The sequence below is a fragment of the Oryza glaberrima genome, chromosome 5, assembly GCF_000147395.1.
Source record: "Oryza glaberrima chromosome 5, OglaRS2, whole genome shotgun sequence".
Classification (NCBI taxonomy): domain Eukaryota; kingdom Viridiplantae; phylum Streptophyta; class Magnoliopsida; order Poales; family Poaceae; genus Oryza; species Oryza glaberrima.
The window spans coordinates 4,291,512-4,311,342 of NC_068330.1; the positions used below are offsets into that span (position 1 = coordinate 4,291,512).

Genomic DNA, 19,831 nt, shown 5'->3' on the forward strand with positions numbered 1-19,831 from the left:
ACGAATTCCAGTTCACTATTCATTAATGCTGATTGCCTACGGCTGGACATGATGGCAACATATCTTAAGCTTGGTGAATAATTTATTGAAATAGTATCAGCTATAGCGTGGGTTCTCGCCCACTGCTGCTTGCAGTGCTAGCTCCTTCAAGATCTTGTAGCACGCTCTTGCTTCAATCCATATGGGAGAGAACCGGAGATGCCTGCAAAAATACATTTTTTTTCTTTTTTTTATTTTTCTTAGTAGCAAACATTGAACTGAAAAATATGTCCGTGCGATTTATAGGATTTGAACCCAGACCTCCCACTACTCGTGTAATTTCTTTATTATTCCACCTATGAATCTGTTTATGATTATGTAATAGATGCTATTTTTTTTAACTTGAACGGTCTAAAACAAACATATTTTCAAGTCTTAATAAAAATAAATTAAAAATTCATCTACTACAAACTTGTAAATCTTCTTTCATTCAAAATATATATCAACATGAGCACGTTTGAAAAACTCAAACTCAAGAATTTTCTAAAATAGATCTGAGAGGTTGTAATGAACATTTGGGGGCCCTAAATGATCTAAAATGAAACCAGTTCGACTATAAAGATAGCTCATTGAGAACTATAATTTTTATATAAAATTTATCATTATCAGACTTTTTATGAAAGATTATGATTTTTTTTATGTTAGGGCAGTATTCTTAAGAGAAACATCGAAAAAACGATTTTTATAGGACTTTCTTTTCATTATTATTACTACTAAACTATAAAAACTTGTAGTAAATTTTTTTAAATCCGATAGAGGTGAACCAAAGTTCACTTCGATCCTTACAATATTTCTTTAATATGGCCTGGTCCTATTATCTTAAAATACCTCTTTGAATATTATTGTTTACTTATATGAGGTAGCTTTTATATGAGTTAATATGTTATGTAAGTTAACACTAGTGAATAAATATACTAAAAAAGTTGACCTAATCATTTACTAGGTCATATTAAAGAAAATATTATAACGATCTCAGAAAACTTTGATTTACCTCAATCGAACCTAAAATGAATTTCTAATAAATAATCAAAGCTTGTAATAAATATTTAGGAAAATAAACAATCTGAAATAGAAAAACATTCAACCACAAAGTTGTAGGTCTTGTCTCTACAATTTGGATATAAAAACATTCAACCACACAGTTGTAGGTCTTGTCAAGCTCTACAATTTGGATATAGAACATCTCTTCGTCCTAGGTCATTTGGAAAACTAAAATATTCATTTTAAAAATAGATATGGGACCTTGTAACAGATATTTGAGTCCCTAAATGATCTTGAATGCAAAAAAATTCAACTACAAAATTGTAGATCCTGTCGAGAGATAAAATTTGCATATAAAGTTTATCATCATCCAACTTCATATGAAATAGTTGCAGTTGTTTTTAGTTTTAGTAGTACTCCAATTTTCAAGACAAAAGTTAATTTTTATAGGGCTTCCATTACCAGAACCGTTTCTGAAAATCAACCTATTTTCTATGAGGTTTTGTAAGAACCCACCCATAAAAATCATATTTTTGCGGGAGGTTACTTACTGTGTGATCTTATTCCTACCTTAGTGAAAGCATGAAAAACATGATTGAGATATGTCGCATAGATACACCTCCTCCGTCCCATAGAGCATATCCAACGGTATCTTCAAATCTGACTCTTCAAACATCCATTTAGCCAGCTTACCAAAAAGAATTGGAGATTTAAATTTGTCTTCCACTCCAAAAAGTTGGAGTATTTTACGAAATTTACTCCTTTTTTTTGGGGGAAAAGAAAGTTGAGTATAGGATTATAACTATTGTTTAACAAAAGGTCACAAATACAAGTAGGTCCTTGCGAAAGATTACCTTCTTTCACATATTTTGTTTTGGTCCTTTACTACTGGTTGTAGCAACCTAGACAAGCAAATCGGGACTAAAGATCTTGATCTTTAGTACTGGTTGAAAGAAGAGAACCCGTACAAAAAATTTATAGCAAGTGAAAAAAAATATATGGGATGTGGGACTCGAACTAAACATCTCTCACTACAACCGTCACGCGCTTAACTATCCCACCTACTACACACATCCAACTTAAATAGAGATGCTTTCCTTTGAACTAATCCTGAAGGCATTTTTTAGTACCGGTCGATACTAAAAATATCTAGTCTTCTTAGGGACTTGGACTTTTAGAACCGATCTTTCATATAACCGAGATATTTGTAGTTTTGGGTACCATGTTGAAATATCAATTCTCTAGTAGTACGAATATTACCTCCTTGAAAATTCCTTAATTACCGTCCACAAAATATTAGTTTGTACGAGGTGTTGTCGCACCTCTTGCAGCATGCATTCACCACAGGTACTTAAGAAAAGAAAATTAGTTTGTATGCAAAAAGGTTTAAATGATAATGCATGTCTCTCACTTTGGCTGATCCGGCGGCATGTTTATTAAACTTTTGGTCTGTAAAATTCGGTTTATGCTCACACATACATGCATTTTTGCTGATGACATTTTGCATTATATATTTCTAGCAAATAGTTATGGCAGGTGATCCACGGGATCATGTTATAAAAGTTAGTCGATATAGATGTCACACCCTAAAAATCCTAAATATATAAATTGTTGTTTAATTGGAATTATTAGAATTGATTTTAAAAGCTTAGAAGAGAAGATCTAATTTTAAATAATAAATTCCAATGTAAAATGAGGCTAGATAAAATTTCATTAAATACTTTGCTTGATTCTATAATTCCTAGATTTTTCTGGGATTTATTTGAGCCAAGGAAGTATTTTTAATAAATGGAATTGCATTTCATGAATAATTTAAAATGGAAAAAGGTTTTTTTTTTAAAAAGTCTCTTTTGGCTTTGGGCCGAAAGTCGGCCCAAAACCCCCTCTCTCTCCTCCTCGGCCCAAGTCGGCCCAAGTCAAGCCGAGCCGCCCGCGCGCGCGCTCGCTGCCGCTGACAGGTGGGGCCCACCTGTCAGGCCTGTCGTCTACCTCCGGCCGGAACCCTAGCCGAGCCGCGCCGCCGTCTCCTTCCAAATTCGTTCATCCCTTTCCTTCTCCGGTGAAATTGATAGAGGGAAATTGATCCCCGGGATCCCCTCTACCTTTTTCCTTTTGGAATCGATCGCCAGTTCGGTTTGGAAATCCGTGGATTCGAGTTCGATTCGGATCGATCTCTCTCCTCCGAACCCTAAACCTTCCATCGCGTCGCCGGTCGCCATGGGCCTTCGCCGCCGCCTCCTTGCCCCTTTAAAAGGATCCCCAAGCCCGCCGCTACCCGTCGCCACCCTCGCCTTCGCCTCTCGTCGCCCGTAGCGCCCTAGCCTCATGTAGCCTCGCGCCGCCGTCGTCGCCGCCGCTCCAGCCGTGCGTCGCCGTCGCTCCAGTCGTCGCCGTCGCTTGGGAAGGCCGCCGTCGTGGTCGCCAAGCCGTCGCCGACCTCGTCCGCCCCTCCGTCGTCGCCGTAGACCGCCGGAGCACCGTCGCTGACGTCAAGCCGAAGGTCGCCGCCGCTTCTTCCTTGTCGCTGTCGCCGTCCGTTGATCTTCCGCCGCCGTTTTGGTCACCGGTGAGTTCGCCGCGTCGTTCTCCACGCGCTGGTGCCCTCCGTTCGTGCCGTCGCGCCGTCGTTCGCCGGCAAGCTTGCGCGCCCGAGCCGCCGCCGGAGATGACGTCATCGCCGACATCATCGCTGTCGTCCGCCGTGGTCTGGCCGTGGACCAATCGATCTCGGCTGTCCGTTTTGGATGGATCGATCTCGACCGTTCGTTTCCGTGAACCGTTGCCGTGCGCCCGGTCCACCGCGAACCCTAGCCGCTGACGCAATAATTCCCTTTTCCTTTTCAAAAATAATTCATTATTGCGTCATAATTCAATTAAAATCCATAAAAATGATTTAATCCGATTTAATCTTTGAAAATTCATAACTAATTCATCTTAGCTCGGATTTAGTTGGTTCAAGTCTCTAAATTTTTCTAAAATTGAGATCTACATGTTAAAAATATCCACATGTACTGTTCATGCTTGTTTATGTGCTGTTTTGGTGTTTTTGCTCTTCTCTGTTTAGATTCCGACGTTCTCGGAGAGTCTGAGTTTGCGGGAGAAGATTTAGAAGAGTTCCAAGGCCAGCAAGGCAAGTCACACAGATCCCAAACAACCCTTTGAGCATGTTGATCCCGTTTAAAGCTATTGTTTCTATTCAACTATTGCATTTATTTTCGAATGTCATTGGGTGGAATTAGCCTATTGTTTGTTATAGCCCTTTTGTTCTTGACTACTTTCCTTGATACCTCGGGTTATTACAACTTGACTAGTTGGGCTTTATATATTGGTTCAGCTAGATATTAGGTATGATTGCTTAGCCATGCTTAGAAACATTAGCACACTAATGGGACAACTTATGACTCACTATTATTTAATGATGGCTAAATAATAGTTCATGATGGTTAATCATGATTGGATAATTAATTAATTTGCCAACTAAAACCTGATAATGGTGGGTTGTGAGCACATGGTTTTGATGGTCGTGCTCATGACAATTAAGGACCGGTTCACGATTTTCGGTTGTGAAACATTAACTGTGCCAACCACAAGCCAGCGTGGGCAACGGCTTTACCTTTTGTATAGCATGGTTCATTGCGGGGCACCAGACTGAGAAGTGGCGGAGATAAGCCCACGGGGGTCGCTGGGGAGTCCATGCCTTGTTTATAAGGGGGTGATTATGATCCAGGAACGGTGCGCTGTGGTGGATTGTGTTGTGCGAGGGGTACTGTCACAGCTCCTTTCTGATGTACCGTGGTGGTATCGAGGCGCATGGTGACATGTCGTGGGGCTGTGTCTTGTGGGTACAGTGGTACACTTCTGGCCAGAGTAGAACTATTCGAATAGCCGTGCCCGCGGTCATGGGCGGGTCTAACAATGTCCTTCGTGATTAGTTTCACACTTCTCATCATAATAAAAGATGCTATAACTGGTAATAATTTGATTAGCTCCTGGTTTAGAATGGTATATTCCTGGTTTGGAGATAGAACTGTGCAGCCAGGATGGTTGTTCAGAATGGTTGGGCCTATGCAACAGGGTATGTTGTATAGCGTTGGATTAATATTGTTTAATTAGTACTTAACTGTTTTATTAAATTCTAAAATTTTTATTAAATGCTGTTTATGCAAATGAAACCCTACTATGCCATCCTTTGTTATCCTGTGCATCTGCATATTTGCTGCGTGGCTTGCTGAGTATGTTATATACTTACCTTGCAATCATTCATCAGAGGAGGAGTTCTACAGTGATACTGATGGTGTGGAGGATTAGGTGTAGCCCTGGTCAAGCTGCCTGTGGAGTGGGGTCGTCTGCGCCGTTTATTTTATTTCCCGCTGCTTAGACCTTTATTGTTTGAGAGGAACTATCTACCTCTGTAATGACATTTTATTCGCTTATTAATTAGAGTAATAATTGTACTCTATTATCAATTTGTTATTGTGTGCCTCGGCTGATTCCTGGACGAGGGTTCACACACATGTAAGCGTTTGGAATTTTGGATAGAAATTCCGGGCGTGACAATAGACTAATTTTCTCAATCGCTTCACTCATTGATCACCCAAGACACGCAAAAAGATGATACATGAACACACGATATTTGTTAACGAGGTTCAGTTGAAGTCTACATCCCCGGGCTCTGATTATGGGTGTTCCTCCTCAATCAATATAGCTCCTCGTCGCTACGAGTCTATGGCCTCGCCGCCATCATCTCCCTACGTGTCTACACTATTGTAGTCGCCATGGTTACTTTGTGGTGCTACCCTCTCTATTTAAGAGAAGTCGGGTTACAGAGTCCGACTCTAACTTCACCTCCTACCACCTATTACAACTCAAGTCCAACCGTAACCAAATAAAACTAGTATATTCGACACCTATTCTAACAGATCAATAGTAGTGCTTGTACACCATAGAACTTAGATTAACTAAGTATTAACACTACTAGAAAATCGGACTTATGCAACGGCTAGAATTCGTTGCAATATGCCCAAAACCGTCGCAATAGGAGAAAATGCAACGGATTTTTGTCGCTAGGGCTCGTGGCGCAAAACTCCGTAGTAATAGGGTTTTTACCACTTGATCACTTTGCCGTTGCAAATAAAAACTTATTTTGCAACTGAATGAACCATGGCAAATAACAGATAATGCAACGGTGGGTTGGTGGTAATAGAACGTATTGCAACGTCAGATGTAGTTGCCGTAGGAACTAGTCGCATCGCAGCAAAGCGTGGTAATAAGTGCTTTTGCAACGCTAAAATGGCATTGCAAAACGTGTATTACAACGGGCCTCAAACGTGGTAATAGGTCGACCTCTATTGCCATGCTCACAGTTTTGGTTGCTATAGATAGATCCCACTATTGCCACGCTACACATGTCTCGTTGCTATAGTTGGACCCTCTATTGCCACTCAAAATATTTGGTTGCTACAAGTGGGTACCTATATTGCCACTAGAATTGTTTGGTTGCTATAAGCGTGCACCTCTATTGCCACTAGAATTTTTTTGGTTGCTATAGGTGGGCATCAGTTTTGCTACGCTAATTGGTTTGGTGGCTATAGGTGGCCACTTCTATCGCCACTATATTTTTTTTGTGGTTGCTATAAGTTGGCACTGCTATTGCCACGATTTAAGTTTTAGTGGCTATAGGTGGGTACTGCTATTGCCACCGAAATGTCTTGGATGCTATAGGTGATCCCCTATATTGCCACGATGATGGCGTCGTTGCTAAAGGTGGCAGTACAAGAGATCTTATGATAGATAACGCTTCATTTACGTCACAAACATTGAATTTTTCGTCACGTTGCAAAATGTGACAAGTCCATTGCAAAAGCCCATAAAGGCCCAAACATTGTACCACACCATTTTGAGCCCGTCATATTACATTCATTTATATTAGTATCAAATAACAAGTGGGCTAAGCCCATATAGGCCCAACAATCAATCACGATAACAACCCATATAGCACGACCCGACGAACATCCAATGCAACACAAATCTTACAACCTAGTTAACATCCAAAGCCAGACACATTCCAAATACAGTCTGAGAGCAAACTAGATTCAGTCGGTGAGCAAAACAACAGTACCACCATATCCTAGATAGCAAAACAAAGTTCTACATCACTGACCATATCTACAAAGTTCAATCATATCTTGCCTTCTTGTGCAGGATTATCAATGATAACTTCTATCTCAGCCTAGCAACAGGAAGATAAGAAATCACAAAACAAATTTCATTCGCCTTAATATATAATTGCAAAAGATAAAAGAAAAAAGTAACTCACAATAACATTCTTTACAGGCTTATTAAAACCCATCTTGCTGTTGCAATGGCACTCCTTGAAAAGATCAATTGCAGTGGGTGGTGCGTCCTTATACTTAGTTTGCTTCTAAAATTAAATGCAAACAGTTTGTGAATACATGTCATCACTCTCTGACAGTTTTTTCATTTGCATATTTAAAGTGCTAAATAGAACATGCCATTAGTGTAAAGTTTCCTTGTCAATAATATGTCATCCAATGAGTTAAGAACTTATTGGTGCTAGGTGCATACCCACCATGTCAGAGTTCAGGTTCGCTTCTGTGCCTGGATTTTAGGGGTGCGGGTGCTTGCAGGAGCCGAAGCAGCACTGAAGAAAAGGGAAAAAGGATATTCAGCAATGATAATAGGAAAGGAAATGTGCGTGAAAGGTAAACAACACACATGACTTAGCTAGCTCTGCAGTATATAGAAGCATACCTTTTCTTTTTAGCATCAGCAGATACAATTTCTTTCATCTACAGGAAGTGACAACAAATATATTGGCAAACAGCTACATCAGTGAATACTGAACAAAATGTTGGTGTCCTACCTGGCTAGCTGTTTCTGTGGCCATGGAAGAAGTGTGAGGCAGATTGAGCTTATCAACCTATGTGGGTTGCTCACCACAAGAAGGTTGTCCATCAGTTTGGCAGCCACTAATAAAATGAAGAATGAACCATTATACATTGGAATGTTATATATAATATGAGAACGATATATGAAAATAGGCACAGCACTAAGAGGCATGGTACTATAGACAGGAACAATGGTATAGAGTTAAAATGTATTGGTCACTTTGAAAATCAGTCCAGCATTCTTGAAAGAATGAATGAGATGTGCAATAAAATTCTTATGGCACTTCTGTATGCACAATGGATACATGAATATGTACCTGATTTTACCATTGATAATGTTGATTTTGCTTCGTGTGCTGATCGCAGTGTTAATCCGGTGCTAATCGCAATCGTTGTGTTAATCCCACTAAATAACTGGTGCTTTTTATATTACTAGTAAAATGTCCGTGCTAACGCTACGGTGACTTTTCATATGAACACAGTGGTGATAAACAGAGAAAAAAAGTATACCTCAATTTCAAATCACACCAGGTGAAATAATCACTTAGTGTAAGTTTGTCCCAAAAACATGATATAGATAATGTTCTACTACTTAATACTCGCCATACCTTGCTCCTCCCACCTACCCTCCCCAGCGAATCCCTAGGAGGCCAGGACGCCGGCGACGCGAGAAGGCAGTCGCGCGGCGCGACCCCGAGAGACGGCGGCGAGCGGCGCGGTTGAGGAGAGATGCAGGCCAAGGCGCCGAGCAATTAGGCCCATTGGGCTTGTTTATGTGTAAATCGGAGTGGCACCAGGACCATGAAACCCTAATCCCCATTTCCCCAATTCTCCCCAATCCCCAATCTTCGACGCACGGACGATGGCTCACGGCGGTCGGCGGCGCTGCAGGGCTTGCTCGAGGAGGGAAGCGGCAACTGGCAGGTGGGGTGCGGCCGTGTGGTGCGGCGGCGGCCAGCAGCGCTGCCGGCGCAGGGCGGCCTCGAGGTGGGGAGCGGCCGGCGGGCTAGCAGCAGCCAGCAGGCGCAGCCGGCAGGCGCTAGGGCGGGGCGCGGCGGAGCGGCGGCGCACGGGCGCAAGGCCGCGGCGCGGCAGGCGGCGCCGCGGCAGGCAGGCCACAAGGTGCAGCGCAGGTGCGCCACGCCCAGCTGCGCAAGGAGCTCAACCAGCCTATTGTTTTGGATAGAAAGACAAGTACACTAATCAATCGTTGCTATTTGTTTTGCAGATCTACATATATCTATCTACTATCCTCACTTGTTCCTATATGCCGATAGCTGGAATCTTGAGGTATATTTGAATGCCTCTTCTGTTTACACTTGTGGCAAATGGACGATAAATTGTGAACTTAGGACTAGTGCTTGTTGCCATGCTTGAGATTGTGTCATTTTGGGATAATGTTGCATCATATAATATCGTGCATTGAGATTGCTTGCTTTTTTTCTCTTTCTTCTTGTTCTGTTCGAATTCTCGCGCTAGTCCATGGGCCATACCTAATTTTTTTTCCGTCCTCTGCCACTGACCATGCATCAGCATTGAGTCTGCAGCTGCTGCCGTTAGCTCAGGGACTTGAGGGGAGCGAGGGGAGAGGAGAGGTGAGGGAGGAGCTGAGGACTAAGAAATATTAGGGACTTGAGGTGTTTCCTTAGTTTCCTCTTGGCTGGCTCGATTCAGCGTGTTCTATTTTAACACCCTCACATTTAACATAATCAGTGCTCCTGACACCGCACCTATAAAAATCGATTTTGACAGTCAGGTCTAAAGAGGCTCGACAGCGAAAATAAAAGATATTATCACCGATGGTCTCCTTAAGTTGTCCGCCCTACGAAAATGGATCTCCGCATGGCTGGCCATCGGTCTCCTCTCCCACAACTACGCATGCAAGCAATCGCAACCTCTAAATAAGACCCACTTGCAAAGATTTATGGGTCAGGCCGTAGAAAATTGTTTCTCTGGCAGTGAAAAAGTTGTGTGGGGCCAACTAGCCAGAACTGCTTTTTTTTTATATAATTTCCTTTTTAACACCAACACATGATCAACCAAGCTAATGCATGCCACAAACTTACACGAGAAATATCTCTCTTCCGTGTGTACATATTCTCGTGCTAGTTTTCAATAGAAGAAATCATACGAGTACATACAGTTTATTAGGTCATTTAGGTAGGGGGACACATCCGGAATAGTATGAAAGAGCCATCGTTTTGCGACACACCACGTACTGACGTACAGTGGTCGCAATAATAAGCGAAACAGTGTGCATATTGGAACAATAGAAAAGCACTAAACCAAACTGTTTTAATCCCTGGAGGGGATATCCCGTTGTTCTTTGCATGTCACTTAAATGGTTATAAAAAAATTTAAAAAAAATTGGAAAGGTGTATTAACATGTGATATAACACTCCACAAATATGCAAGTTCAAATTTAACTTCTACATCTCATAACAAAAAAACAAATTGAACCGCAGCTAGTTAACGTATATTTAAAGTCAAATTTGTTTTTTTCATTGCGAGATGTAGAAGTTGAATTTTTAATTGCATGTTTGTGGAGTGATATATCACATATTAATACATCTTCTTAAATTTTTTCAAATTTTTTCATAACCATTTGAGTGACATGCAAACAACGAGGAGATATCCCCTCGAGAGATCAAAATCCTCTTCCCACTAAACCGCAGCTCTTATGTGTTCGTTCCTTTTTCTCGTTTATTGTGACAACACTTCCCACACTATATATTAACTGTTACATTTTTTTCAAAAATAACTTTTTATATATATTGAACTTTGTTTATAAAATCTAATAAACATTATATGTTCATGTTTATAACAACTAGAAAGGAAATCCACGCAAATACACAGCGTCTTATTATTTAAAAAAGAATGTTAAAAGAAGTTAAATCCCACTCTATCAGTATATAAAAGACTAATAAGAAAAAAGTTATGTATGTTGTGAAATAAACCTTAAATTTTAATATAGTAAACGATAAGATTTTCTTTCAGACATATCCCCTCCGTCTAAAAAAAAGTCCAATCGTCCTAGCTACGAACCTAGACACATGCATGTCCAATCCTTGCTAGAGTTTGTCTTTTTTTTTTGACAAACTAGTATCTTTGATAATCTCAACATCTAATGGTTGATAATAATTGGTTCACCTGGGATGATCAGATATTTTACCAATTTCAAGGATATTTTGCTAATTTATTAAAATGTCATGTGATGGCTTAGGCATGTTTGTAGGATGTCACATAACGGTTTAGGAGTGTTTATATAAAGTTTAATGAATTTTTGTATATAGCAGATAGATAGATTAAAATCCAATTTAATCATACGCTAATTGCTTGTCTTGTTTATACCAACTAACCCAATTAATGAAAAACTAAAGCCAAGAACACATTAGTAGAACTAAGCTTGAAATTAAAACCGTAGCTCTAATGTATAGGAGTAATAAATTGTCAAAGATATTGTCATAATGTCATCACACACAACAGTAGTACCTCTGTCATGATACATGCATGTAGCAACTGGCAACACATCGCATCCAGCGAAGGATATGAGATTCCGTACCGTACCATGAGATCGATCTTATTCCATGCCATAGTGACTATGTCGCATTCGCATAGGTACATCGCAACTGTACCTTTGGAGCCAAGCTACAACTAGGAGTTCTCAAACAAAACAAGAAAAAATAAAGCTACACCTTGGATTGAGATAAACTAGCCAGCTGTCGGGCGGTTGGCTGGTGGTGATGGACTGATGGATCACAAGAACCAACGGTTCAGGTCGCTATATATAAAACACTATTCTGTTCTACTTAGCTACACCCTTTAATTTGTCCCTTTATTTAAGGGGCAATTGCAAATATACCACTACATTGAATCGTTATTACAATACTGTCACTAGAAAATTACAAAAATAGCACTGGAACTATCATTCGAGTGGCATCCTTACAATATTGAAAAAACCGGTGGCAAATTTGTAAATGCCCCTTCATTTAAAGTTCGTATAACATAACAGTGTTTTATATGAAACTGGATTATAATTGAGTGAAAAACAGTTGTACTTAGCTACACCATGTTTTTTGAGTCCAAAAATTGCTCTACTTATCTACACCCTGTTTTCCATACGTACATTTTACGATAAAGTTTTTTTTTAGTAAAAAACTTTCAGATGTGAAACTGGAATATAATTATAAGATATAACTTATATAAAATTTGTATTTAACTATGGTTTGGTTAGCTAACACCGAGATCTTACACGTGACTGGTGGAATATAATCCACTTAATTAATTTGAGTTTTAGCATAAACATGACCACCTTCTACTTATGCGGAAATTAATTGACCTACTGACCTAAGAATGAAGCTATTGTTCTTCTTTCTTCATCTTCTTGAGATGTCTCACGAACCCCTTCTAGTGCCTGATCGATCGAATGATTCACTTAGGGTTTAGGGTTAGATAGAGTTCGGTCGTCAATTTGCCTCCCTCCTCCTCTTTCTTTATATAGTGATACTGGTGAGGCTCGGGAGTTTACCTCAATTTAATTCAAATCTATTTTGTATCGATCACACAAAATATATTTATCTCTTCTTTGGTTTCTTGTTAGGACAGGAAAACCGGTGGGATTTTATTCTTATCCTACCTAACCGGCATTAGCCGATAAAATCAACCAACATTCTCCCCCTGATTTTGAGAATAACTGACGAGTCTACTAAATAAAATAGCTCCCCAAGGCAATGTGTGACAACTACATTATGCGTCACTGAGACAACAAGACCTATAGTTCACTATATTACTCAAATAAACTGAAGCTTAACTTAGTGGGTGTTGATTGAAAAATTAATTCCCCCTCATCCAGGATCTTAGTAAGGCTCTAATTTACACATGTATTGGCCATAACATAATCTTAATTAATCTTAATTTATGAGTCTCTAGAGTATGGATCCATGAGCACAAGCTCCACTTAATAATTTGATCCTAGAATATATCTTTCACAACCATATTGATGTGTTAGGCAGAAAACACACAACATGTTGTTACTAGAATTGACAACTTTGTTTAATTAGTGCACAACTTATAACACGGTATACTTTTGAGTGGTTTATGAGCGCTATTTACCACTCTTAGTTATGGGAAATATTCTTGAATATATGATTAATCACAACATGCTTTAAAATCTAACGGCATCGTCGACTATGCGGTAAGAGATTATTTTGGAGCTTTTCCATGGTTATTGCTCCTCTATGTATGGACATAGCTTAATCTGAATTAACTTAATAATCTTTATAAATATCCACACATCTCACAAAATAAGTGTCCAAATGACTCTAAACTTTAGGGACCAATTAGACTTTAGAAATATGAGCATGTTACTTAAAGTTGCCTTGCAAATAATACAAAGCATTCTTAATACTAGTGGTCTAGTCTGGATTTAATTAAACACTGCCAGGATTCCCAGTAAAAATGTATGTCAAATCTGTATGCATCCAGATTTGAGCTAATATCAAGCTTCTGTCGGCTGAATTATAAGTGATTATCTTTATAATTTAACTTTAGCTGACCGACTTTAACTGAATTCTCTTAAATTATTTCTTAAATTTATGTCAACATATGACTTACTGATATAAGCCCAATACTCATTTAGACCAAAATTTCATTACAAAATTAATTTCATGAAAAGATTTTCTTTAGTTTCTAATAGCAATATGTACTGCTTGACAATAAAATGTCATTAATATAGAGTACCGGTGAATGAAATTCCCACCTTTTTTTTTTTTGCAGTTGTCCACATTACTTGAATTGTTCAAAATTTCCATTAGAGTCAGGCTTAATTTTATTAGCCCATTTAAATGGCCTACTATTTGACTCATTTAGAAACTTCTACTAAATTCTTTATTTTGTTCATCAATCTCGGTTATTTTTACATGGTTCAAAAACCATTTGGATAAACGCTTATTTTAATGTCTTATGAGGTGAACAAGCATCATTTAGTGTTTACTACCATAATCCGATCTAACAACTCCATTTAATTTTAGCATTAGTATTTTAAATTTCTTAAAGGAAATCAGAGGTTGCTTATGAGTAAACATAGCCAAAAGTAATCGTTTGTTGGCTAATTTCTTAACTTAGTGATTAAACAGCGTCATTAAAATCTAAGGGAAAGAATTCTCCAACTTATCAGAGGTTCCAACCTCCCCTAGAAATGTGACACATTAACTACAATGACATGTTTCAATGATGTCTTACTTCCATCATTACAGGTATAATTATCCACCTCATTTTTATTTAACCTTAGTTCACTAATGACGCAGCGGAATTTAAAACATCATCGATGATTGATTAAGTCCACAAGTGGATTTCTTAAGTCTACACCCTATATGTGACATGTCTTTCAACAACAAAACTTTCAGGTCGTGCTATGTATATTTATTTATGCAAGTCACTGATTAAGGGACGCAAAATTATTTTAGCATCCACATAATATGGAGCTATGAGTCATAAATGAGTAGAATAATTTATCTTTTTTGAGCTCTTGATGAGCTCCTAATGACTTTATTACTTATGTGATGGAAGCATAATATTCGATTTTTCAATTTTACTTGGGGAAATTATCATCTAAGTAATTATTGAGTCAGAAATTTCTAAGGGTGAAGTGTCTTGACCTTAATGAGACGTTTATTCTCCCCTAGAAATGTGACCAAATAATAAGGCCATAATTTCGACAACGTGTCATAATGATTCAACCCAAAATAATGCCATTAATCTTCTTGTTTAACTACTTTCTTAAACCAACACATTAAGCATGTCCCTAATTCTTGCAAAGAACTTACACAACAAAATTTGAAGAGTAGTATGCACAAGACATAGAGGCAGTTTTATTTCCCCTTGCGAGGAAATGAGCTTTATTATTATTAATTTGGAAGTTGCAACACTCCCCTTAGTGGAGCTTCATCCTTGCCATCAAATGACAATATTTATAAGATCTTAGTTTGCCTCTTAGTCTTCTATATTTCTTATTGATTTGCAGAATGATGATCCAAGTCAATTATGGTCCACTTTGTCTTAATATTACAACTCTGAAGAATGACCGTAGTCATATGAAGTGGACAAGTGGCGCATATGAAATGTGCGATGTCCATCCCACTAAGTTTGCACGCCATATAATTTATTTCTTATGCTACCTTTTTAAATTATGGCGGCAAATGTGCATAGGCACTAAAATTGTACTTACCATTAGTCTTGACAAACTTCTAAAGTTCATCTCAACGTTTTCTAGATACAGTTTCGCATTGTCATGCTCAAAATTCTCCCCTAACACTAACTGGGATGATAATCTTCCTAATATATATAAGTGACATGCGAAACATAACATTATATTGGCCTTCTCCCAGGCTAAAAAGTGCCTCTTGAGTTTAGGAAAAATTAGTGATATTAGCTGTGGGAGCCACAAGGAATCCTTTGTTAATGCTAAATCATACTCAAAGAGGCCTTTGGCTCAGTTAAGTCAATGAGGAAAAATATTAATAATTCCATAGACTTTAACTGATAAATAAAATTATTTATTGCTGAAATATTAAGTGGCACTTATTGTGGTTGCATGAGCAAATTTACCTACATCAATACATTAACTTACCCAATAACTATAACTTAATATTTATTTTGCTTTGTATCACTGTTAGGCAGAGACAAAACGAGGAATCATTAAATGATATTACTTATAATTCGAAATCAAGTCACTGTTGGGCAGAAATGATTAGGGAATAAACATTACCGTTGGGCAGACGTGATGAAGTAAATAATGTAAAATCCTAAATTAAATCACCATAAGGTAAATTGATGTAGGAAATCAGTTTAAAATCCTAAATCAAATCACCATAAGGTAGAAATGATATAAGAAATTATGCCATTGGTGATGCCATAGAATTAAAATTAAAATCCTTAGCCATTTCACCGTTGGGCAGAAATGGTAAAAGAATTAAGTTTACTAATAAATTAGAGAACCTTGATCATATCAACGTAAGGTAGAAGTGATAAAGGAAATAGTTCGCTAATGACATAATAATAAATTCTAGGTCATATCACCGTTAAGGCCAGAATGACAAAGAAAATAATGATTGAAGATATTTAGATTTTTTTCCTTAATTACATCACCGTTGGCAGAAATAATTAAGGAAATAACAATCTTAATGAAATCATCTTTCTTTCCAGATAAACTTCCCGTTGGTTCCATTAATCTAGAAATGATTTACTCAGTATTGCATCTGATTTGGCTTAATCAATCATATGCGAAGTAAACTTAGAATTTCATAGTCAAGGCACCATTGGTCATAAATAATTATGAATAATCTTAAAATTAATTCCTTAATTATATCACCGTTGGGTAGAAAATAACTAAGGAATAATAATTATAGTTGAGATGAAATTATAATAACGTGGGTTAAAAATAACTTCACATCTTAATGCTTTCTAGTGGAATTTCTCGTTGGTTCCATTCGACTATAAATAATTAAGTTACCAAGGAAATAACCATCATAATGATGTTGACATGAAATCATAATATTGGCCAAATGCAATTTCATATCTAAAAACTTTCTACTTAAATTTCCATTCAACTAGAAATATATTAAATGGCTTAAGGAAATAATAATCTTAATAAATTTTGACATCAAATCATAATGACGTTGGTCAAATATAATATCATATCATTAATTCCTTTCTAGATAAACTTCCCGTTGTTTCCATTTAACTAGAAATATTTTTCTGAGTGATCAAATAATTGATCATAATTTTCAGAAATTTTAAACGCTTCAAAATAATGCCAAAGAAAATTCTTTCAATGACAAACTTTAGAATTTGGCGATTGAATTAAAAAAAAAAGATTTCAGCCCAATTCTTCCGTAGCTGGCCCAAAATTGGGTCGGCCCGCCATGATGCGTGCGTGCACACGTGCTGGCTGAGTGCGCCCCAGCCAGCGGCTCAGGTGGCTTCCGCGGTCCAGAAGACGCATGGTCCATCAGTGGTGCTGGACCGACGCGGAGAGGATCCGAGCCGTCCGATTGATGGACGGCTCGGATTGTTCCTGCGCCGGTGCAGTCGCCAATGGAGAGGGGTAAACCATAATCCCCATTTTCTCACTTCTCTTCCTTGCTTACCTCATTCTCTTCTCCAGCGAACCAGAGGGGAGAGCGACGGCGAGGTCTTAGGCGGCGGTGCGTGGCAATCCGGTGAAGTGAAGCTAGCGCGACGGCATGGCTCCTGAGATCTACTGGCTATTGAGGGGGAATACCCTAATCCCCTTCTCTCCCCGACTCCTCTCCCAACACCGCGAGTGAGTGGGCAGCGGCGATGGCAGTGAAGGCGGTCCGGCAAAGCGTGCGCGCAATCGGCGGCAAGCACCGAGCGGCCTGTCTTCGTTGGCGGGGGTTAACAGCGATATTTTGTAAGCCCCGGAGACATCATCGGCCTAGAGTCAGTATTGGCTTTAGAATCCTAGAATCCGATGAGAATTATCACGTCTCCAATAGTCGGATTCCTTCTATATTCGGTTAAGGAAATTAATCTATTAAGGGAAGCTTATCAAGAAGTGACGAGTTCAAGGAGGATGCGGTATGGCAAGTTATCTATTAATTAGGAATAGTTTATTAGTTTCCTTTTATCTTTAGGAAAGTGTGTTTAGTGTCCAATAGGGACCTTATGTTTTCCTTTTATCTATAGGAAAGTTTCGTTCTTGTCGTACAAGGACTAGCTAGTATCTACCTATGGGTATAAGTATGTACACCTGGCATCATTGTAAACTATCTCCACGATCAATACAATTCGGCGCATCGCCACCTTTTTACCTTTTCTACCTTTTTATTTATCACGGCGGAACTTGGCACCTGACGCGGGGCTGCATTGGCTTTCGATCTCCAGCGAAGGGGTAAGTCCAATGTTCCGAGGCAATTGTCTCGTCTACGTCAGTGTCGTTCAAGGCTGCATCTATACATTTGACCTCTTGGATTGCTCCGGTCTGGATGATATATTTGTCTGTCTATTTATCATATGTCTTCGTTAATCTAGTCTTAGTATCTCAATTTAGCTCTATCGGTTGTCTGTCACTTTAACATTTCTGCCGGTATCGGCTAAAATTGTTTTACTAGATTAAATTAGCTAAGGCATCTACCACCCTAAAAATCAGTCAAGAGCTTGATTGTCTAGATATTATGTTTCTTTTCATACTTAGTGCTGCATCAGTTAAGTTTGATCTATTAAGTCGTGTTTAGAACCATAATCCCTAGCCTGCTTTTTGACTGCTAATAAGGGTTTCATCAGGGTTTCAGCCGATGAGTTATCTGGATATTGCATAGGCTTAAAAGAATTACATACAAGTTGGATTTAACCGATGGCAACAAAGATTTCACTGTTTAATCTAATCTTGTGGATTTTGTGACATCGGATCTCCAGCCGATGTATGCTTTAACCTTTGTGTCATCGTTAGCCTGTTGGTTTCTACTGGATGATATTATTTTTATATTATATTATCATTAGCCGATTATCTTTATATCATTACCTACATTGGATATATAGCCGATTGCTCAAAACCCTATCGACATCGGCTGAAATTACTTCATCAGCTTGTCAGCCGATCAATTGTTTTATCTATTGTTTACATATCTTCTGAGTTGCAGGATCAAACTATCTGGCACGCCCGCATCTCATCAACATCTTGGACCTGTACTGGAGCTAAACAGATCTCCCAGGCCAGTGTCTGTTTTTTGCATCAACAGGGGTGGAGACAAAAGTGGCAGCACCAAGCCGATGCTTCCCGTCCTGGTGTAGCGGTGACCGTGGGGAAGAAAATCCAAGGCGGCGCACGCACCGCGAAGAACCGGTGCGACTGTGAGGAGAAGAAAGCAAGCGTACGCCAGGCGGAATTAGGGCTCCAAAAGTCGATAAGTAACCGATTTTGAGCTTAATTTTTCATTGATTTGGGTTTACTTCGAATTTAGGGTCTTCTCAGTTTGAATATTTCTTCGAAGTAGGGTTTCTGATGTATGGATTTTGGGAATTTCAATCTTGTTTATCCTAATCTCCTTTTCTGAGCTGAATAGTTGGCAAAATTTGGGAATTTCAATCTTGTTTATATCGTCTTCCCCAATTTTTCTTCTTAATCCACTGCTAGCTGAAGCTTATTCATGATGAAAACTTAATCATGTAAGAACAGTAGATTAATGAACCCTAATTTAATTGATCTGACTCAAATATGATCTAATTTGCTTAAATTGAATATAGATATGAGCTAATTTTCACTAAGCAGTAAAGATAACGCATAAACTGAAAGCTAATTAAGTTATATGTGCTTAACTTGCTTCAAGCCGAACTGATTAAAAAACCAATCTAATCTAATTAACTCAAAATTGCATCATGCCGAATAGAAATTAGGGTTTAATTGGCATAATGGCTTCACTTAGGGATGATGTGGGACCATGAAGGCTAAGCTAAGCTCTGATACCACAATGTTGGAATTTAATCCACTTAATTAATTTGAGTTTTAGCCTAAACATGATCACCTTCTGCTTATGCGGAAATTAATTGATCTACTGACCTAAGAATGAAGCCATTGTTCTTCTTTCTTCTTCTTCTAGAGATGCCACACGAATCCCTTCCAGTGCCTAATCGATCGGATGATTGACTTAAGGTTTAGGGTTAGATAGAGTTCGGCCTTCAATTTACCTCCCTCCTTCTCTTTCTTTATATAGCGACACTGGTGGGGCTCGGGGGTTTATCTCAATCTAAATTCGAATATATTTTGTACCGATCACACAAAACAGATTTTTAGATCTTCTTTGGTTTCTTGTTAGGATAGGAAAAGCAGTGGGATTTTATTCTTATCCTAACTAACCGGCATTGGCTGGTAAAATCAACCAACA

The 19,831-nt window shown here is 38.7% G+C and overlaps 1 protein-coding gene and 1 long non-coding RNA gene across 4 annotated transcripts; one reads left to right on the plus strand and one right to left on the minus strand.

The window, feature by feature from the left end:
* Positions 1-7,012: 7,012 nt before the first annotated feature.
* On the minus strand, positions 7,013-9,675 carry LOC127772485 (uncharacterized). 3 transcript variants are annotated; one of them, XR_008017420.1, is made up of 6 exons: positions 8,246-9,675; positions 7,904-8,009; positions 7,792-7,829; positions 7,610-7,681; positions 7,337-7,441; positions 7,013-7,249 (listed from the first exon to the last, which is right to left on the minus strand). It is a non-coding gene; the product is annotated as an uncharacterized LOC127772485 (long non-coding RNA). The 3 variants fall into 3 exon arrangements; XR_008017419.1 differs by having other exon boundaries at positions 8,537-9,671; XR_008017418.1 differs by having other exon boundaries at positions 7,904-9,042.
* Positions 8,791-19,020, plus strand: LOC127772484 (uncharacterized). The gene is made up of 3 exons (XM_052298414.1): positions 8,791-9,061; positions 9,157-9,218; positions 18,590-19,020. The coding sequence occupies exons 1-3, from the start codon at positions 8,791-8,793 to the stop codon at positions 18,869-18,871; spliced, it is 615 nt and encodes a 204-aa protein (XP_052154374.1). The 3' UTR covers positions 18,872-19,020.
* The last annotated feature ends 811 nt before the right edge of the window (positions 19,021-19,831 follow it).

Bases quoted from the DNA above. Each gene is read 5' to 3' on its own strand.
- LOC127772484 (XM_052298414.1), top strand. From the start codon at position 8,791: ATGGCTCACGGCGGTCGGCGGCGCTGCAGGGCTTGCTCGAGGAGGGAA. The intron at 9,062-9,156 runs GTGCGCCACGCC...TTTGTTTTGCAG, and splicing joins GGCCACAAGGTGCAGCGCAG to ATCTACATATATCTATCTAC. The intron at 9,219-18,589 runs GTATATTTGAAT...TCTGAGTTGCAG, and splicing joins CCGATAGCTGGAATCTTGAG to GATCAAACTATCTGGCACGC.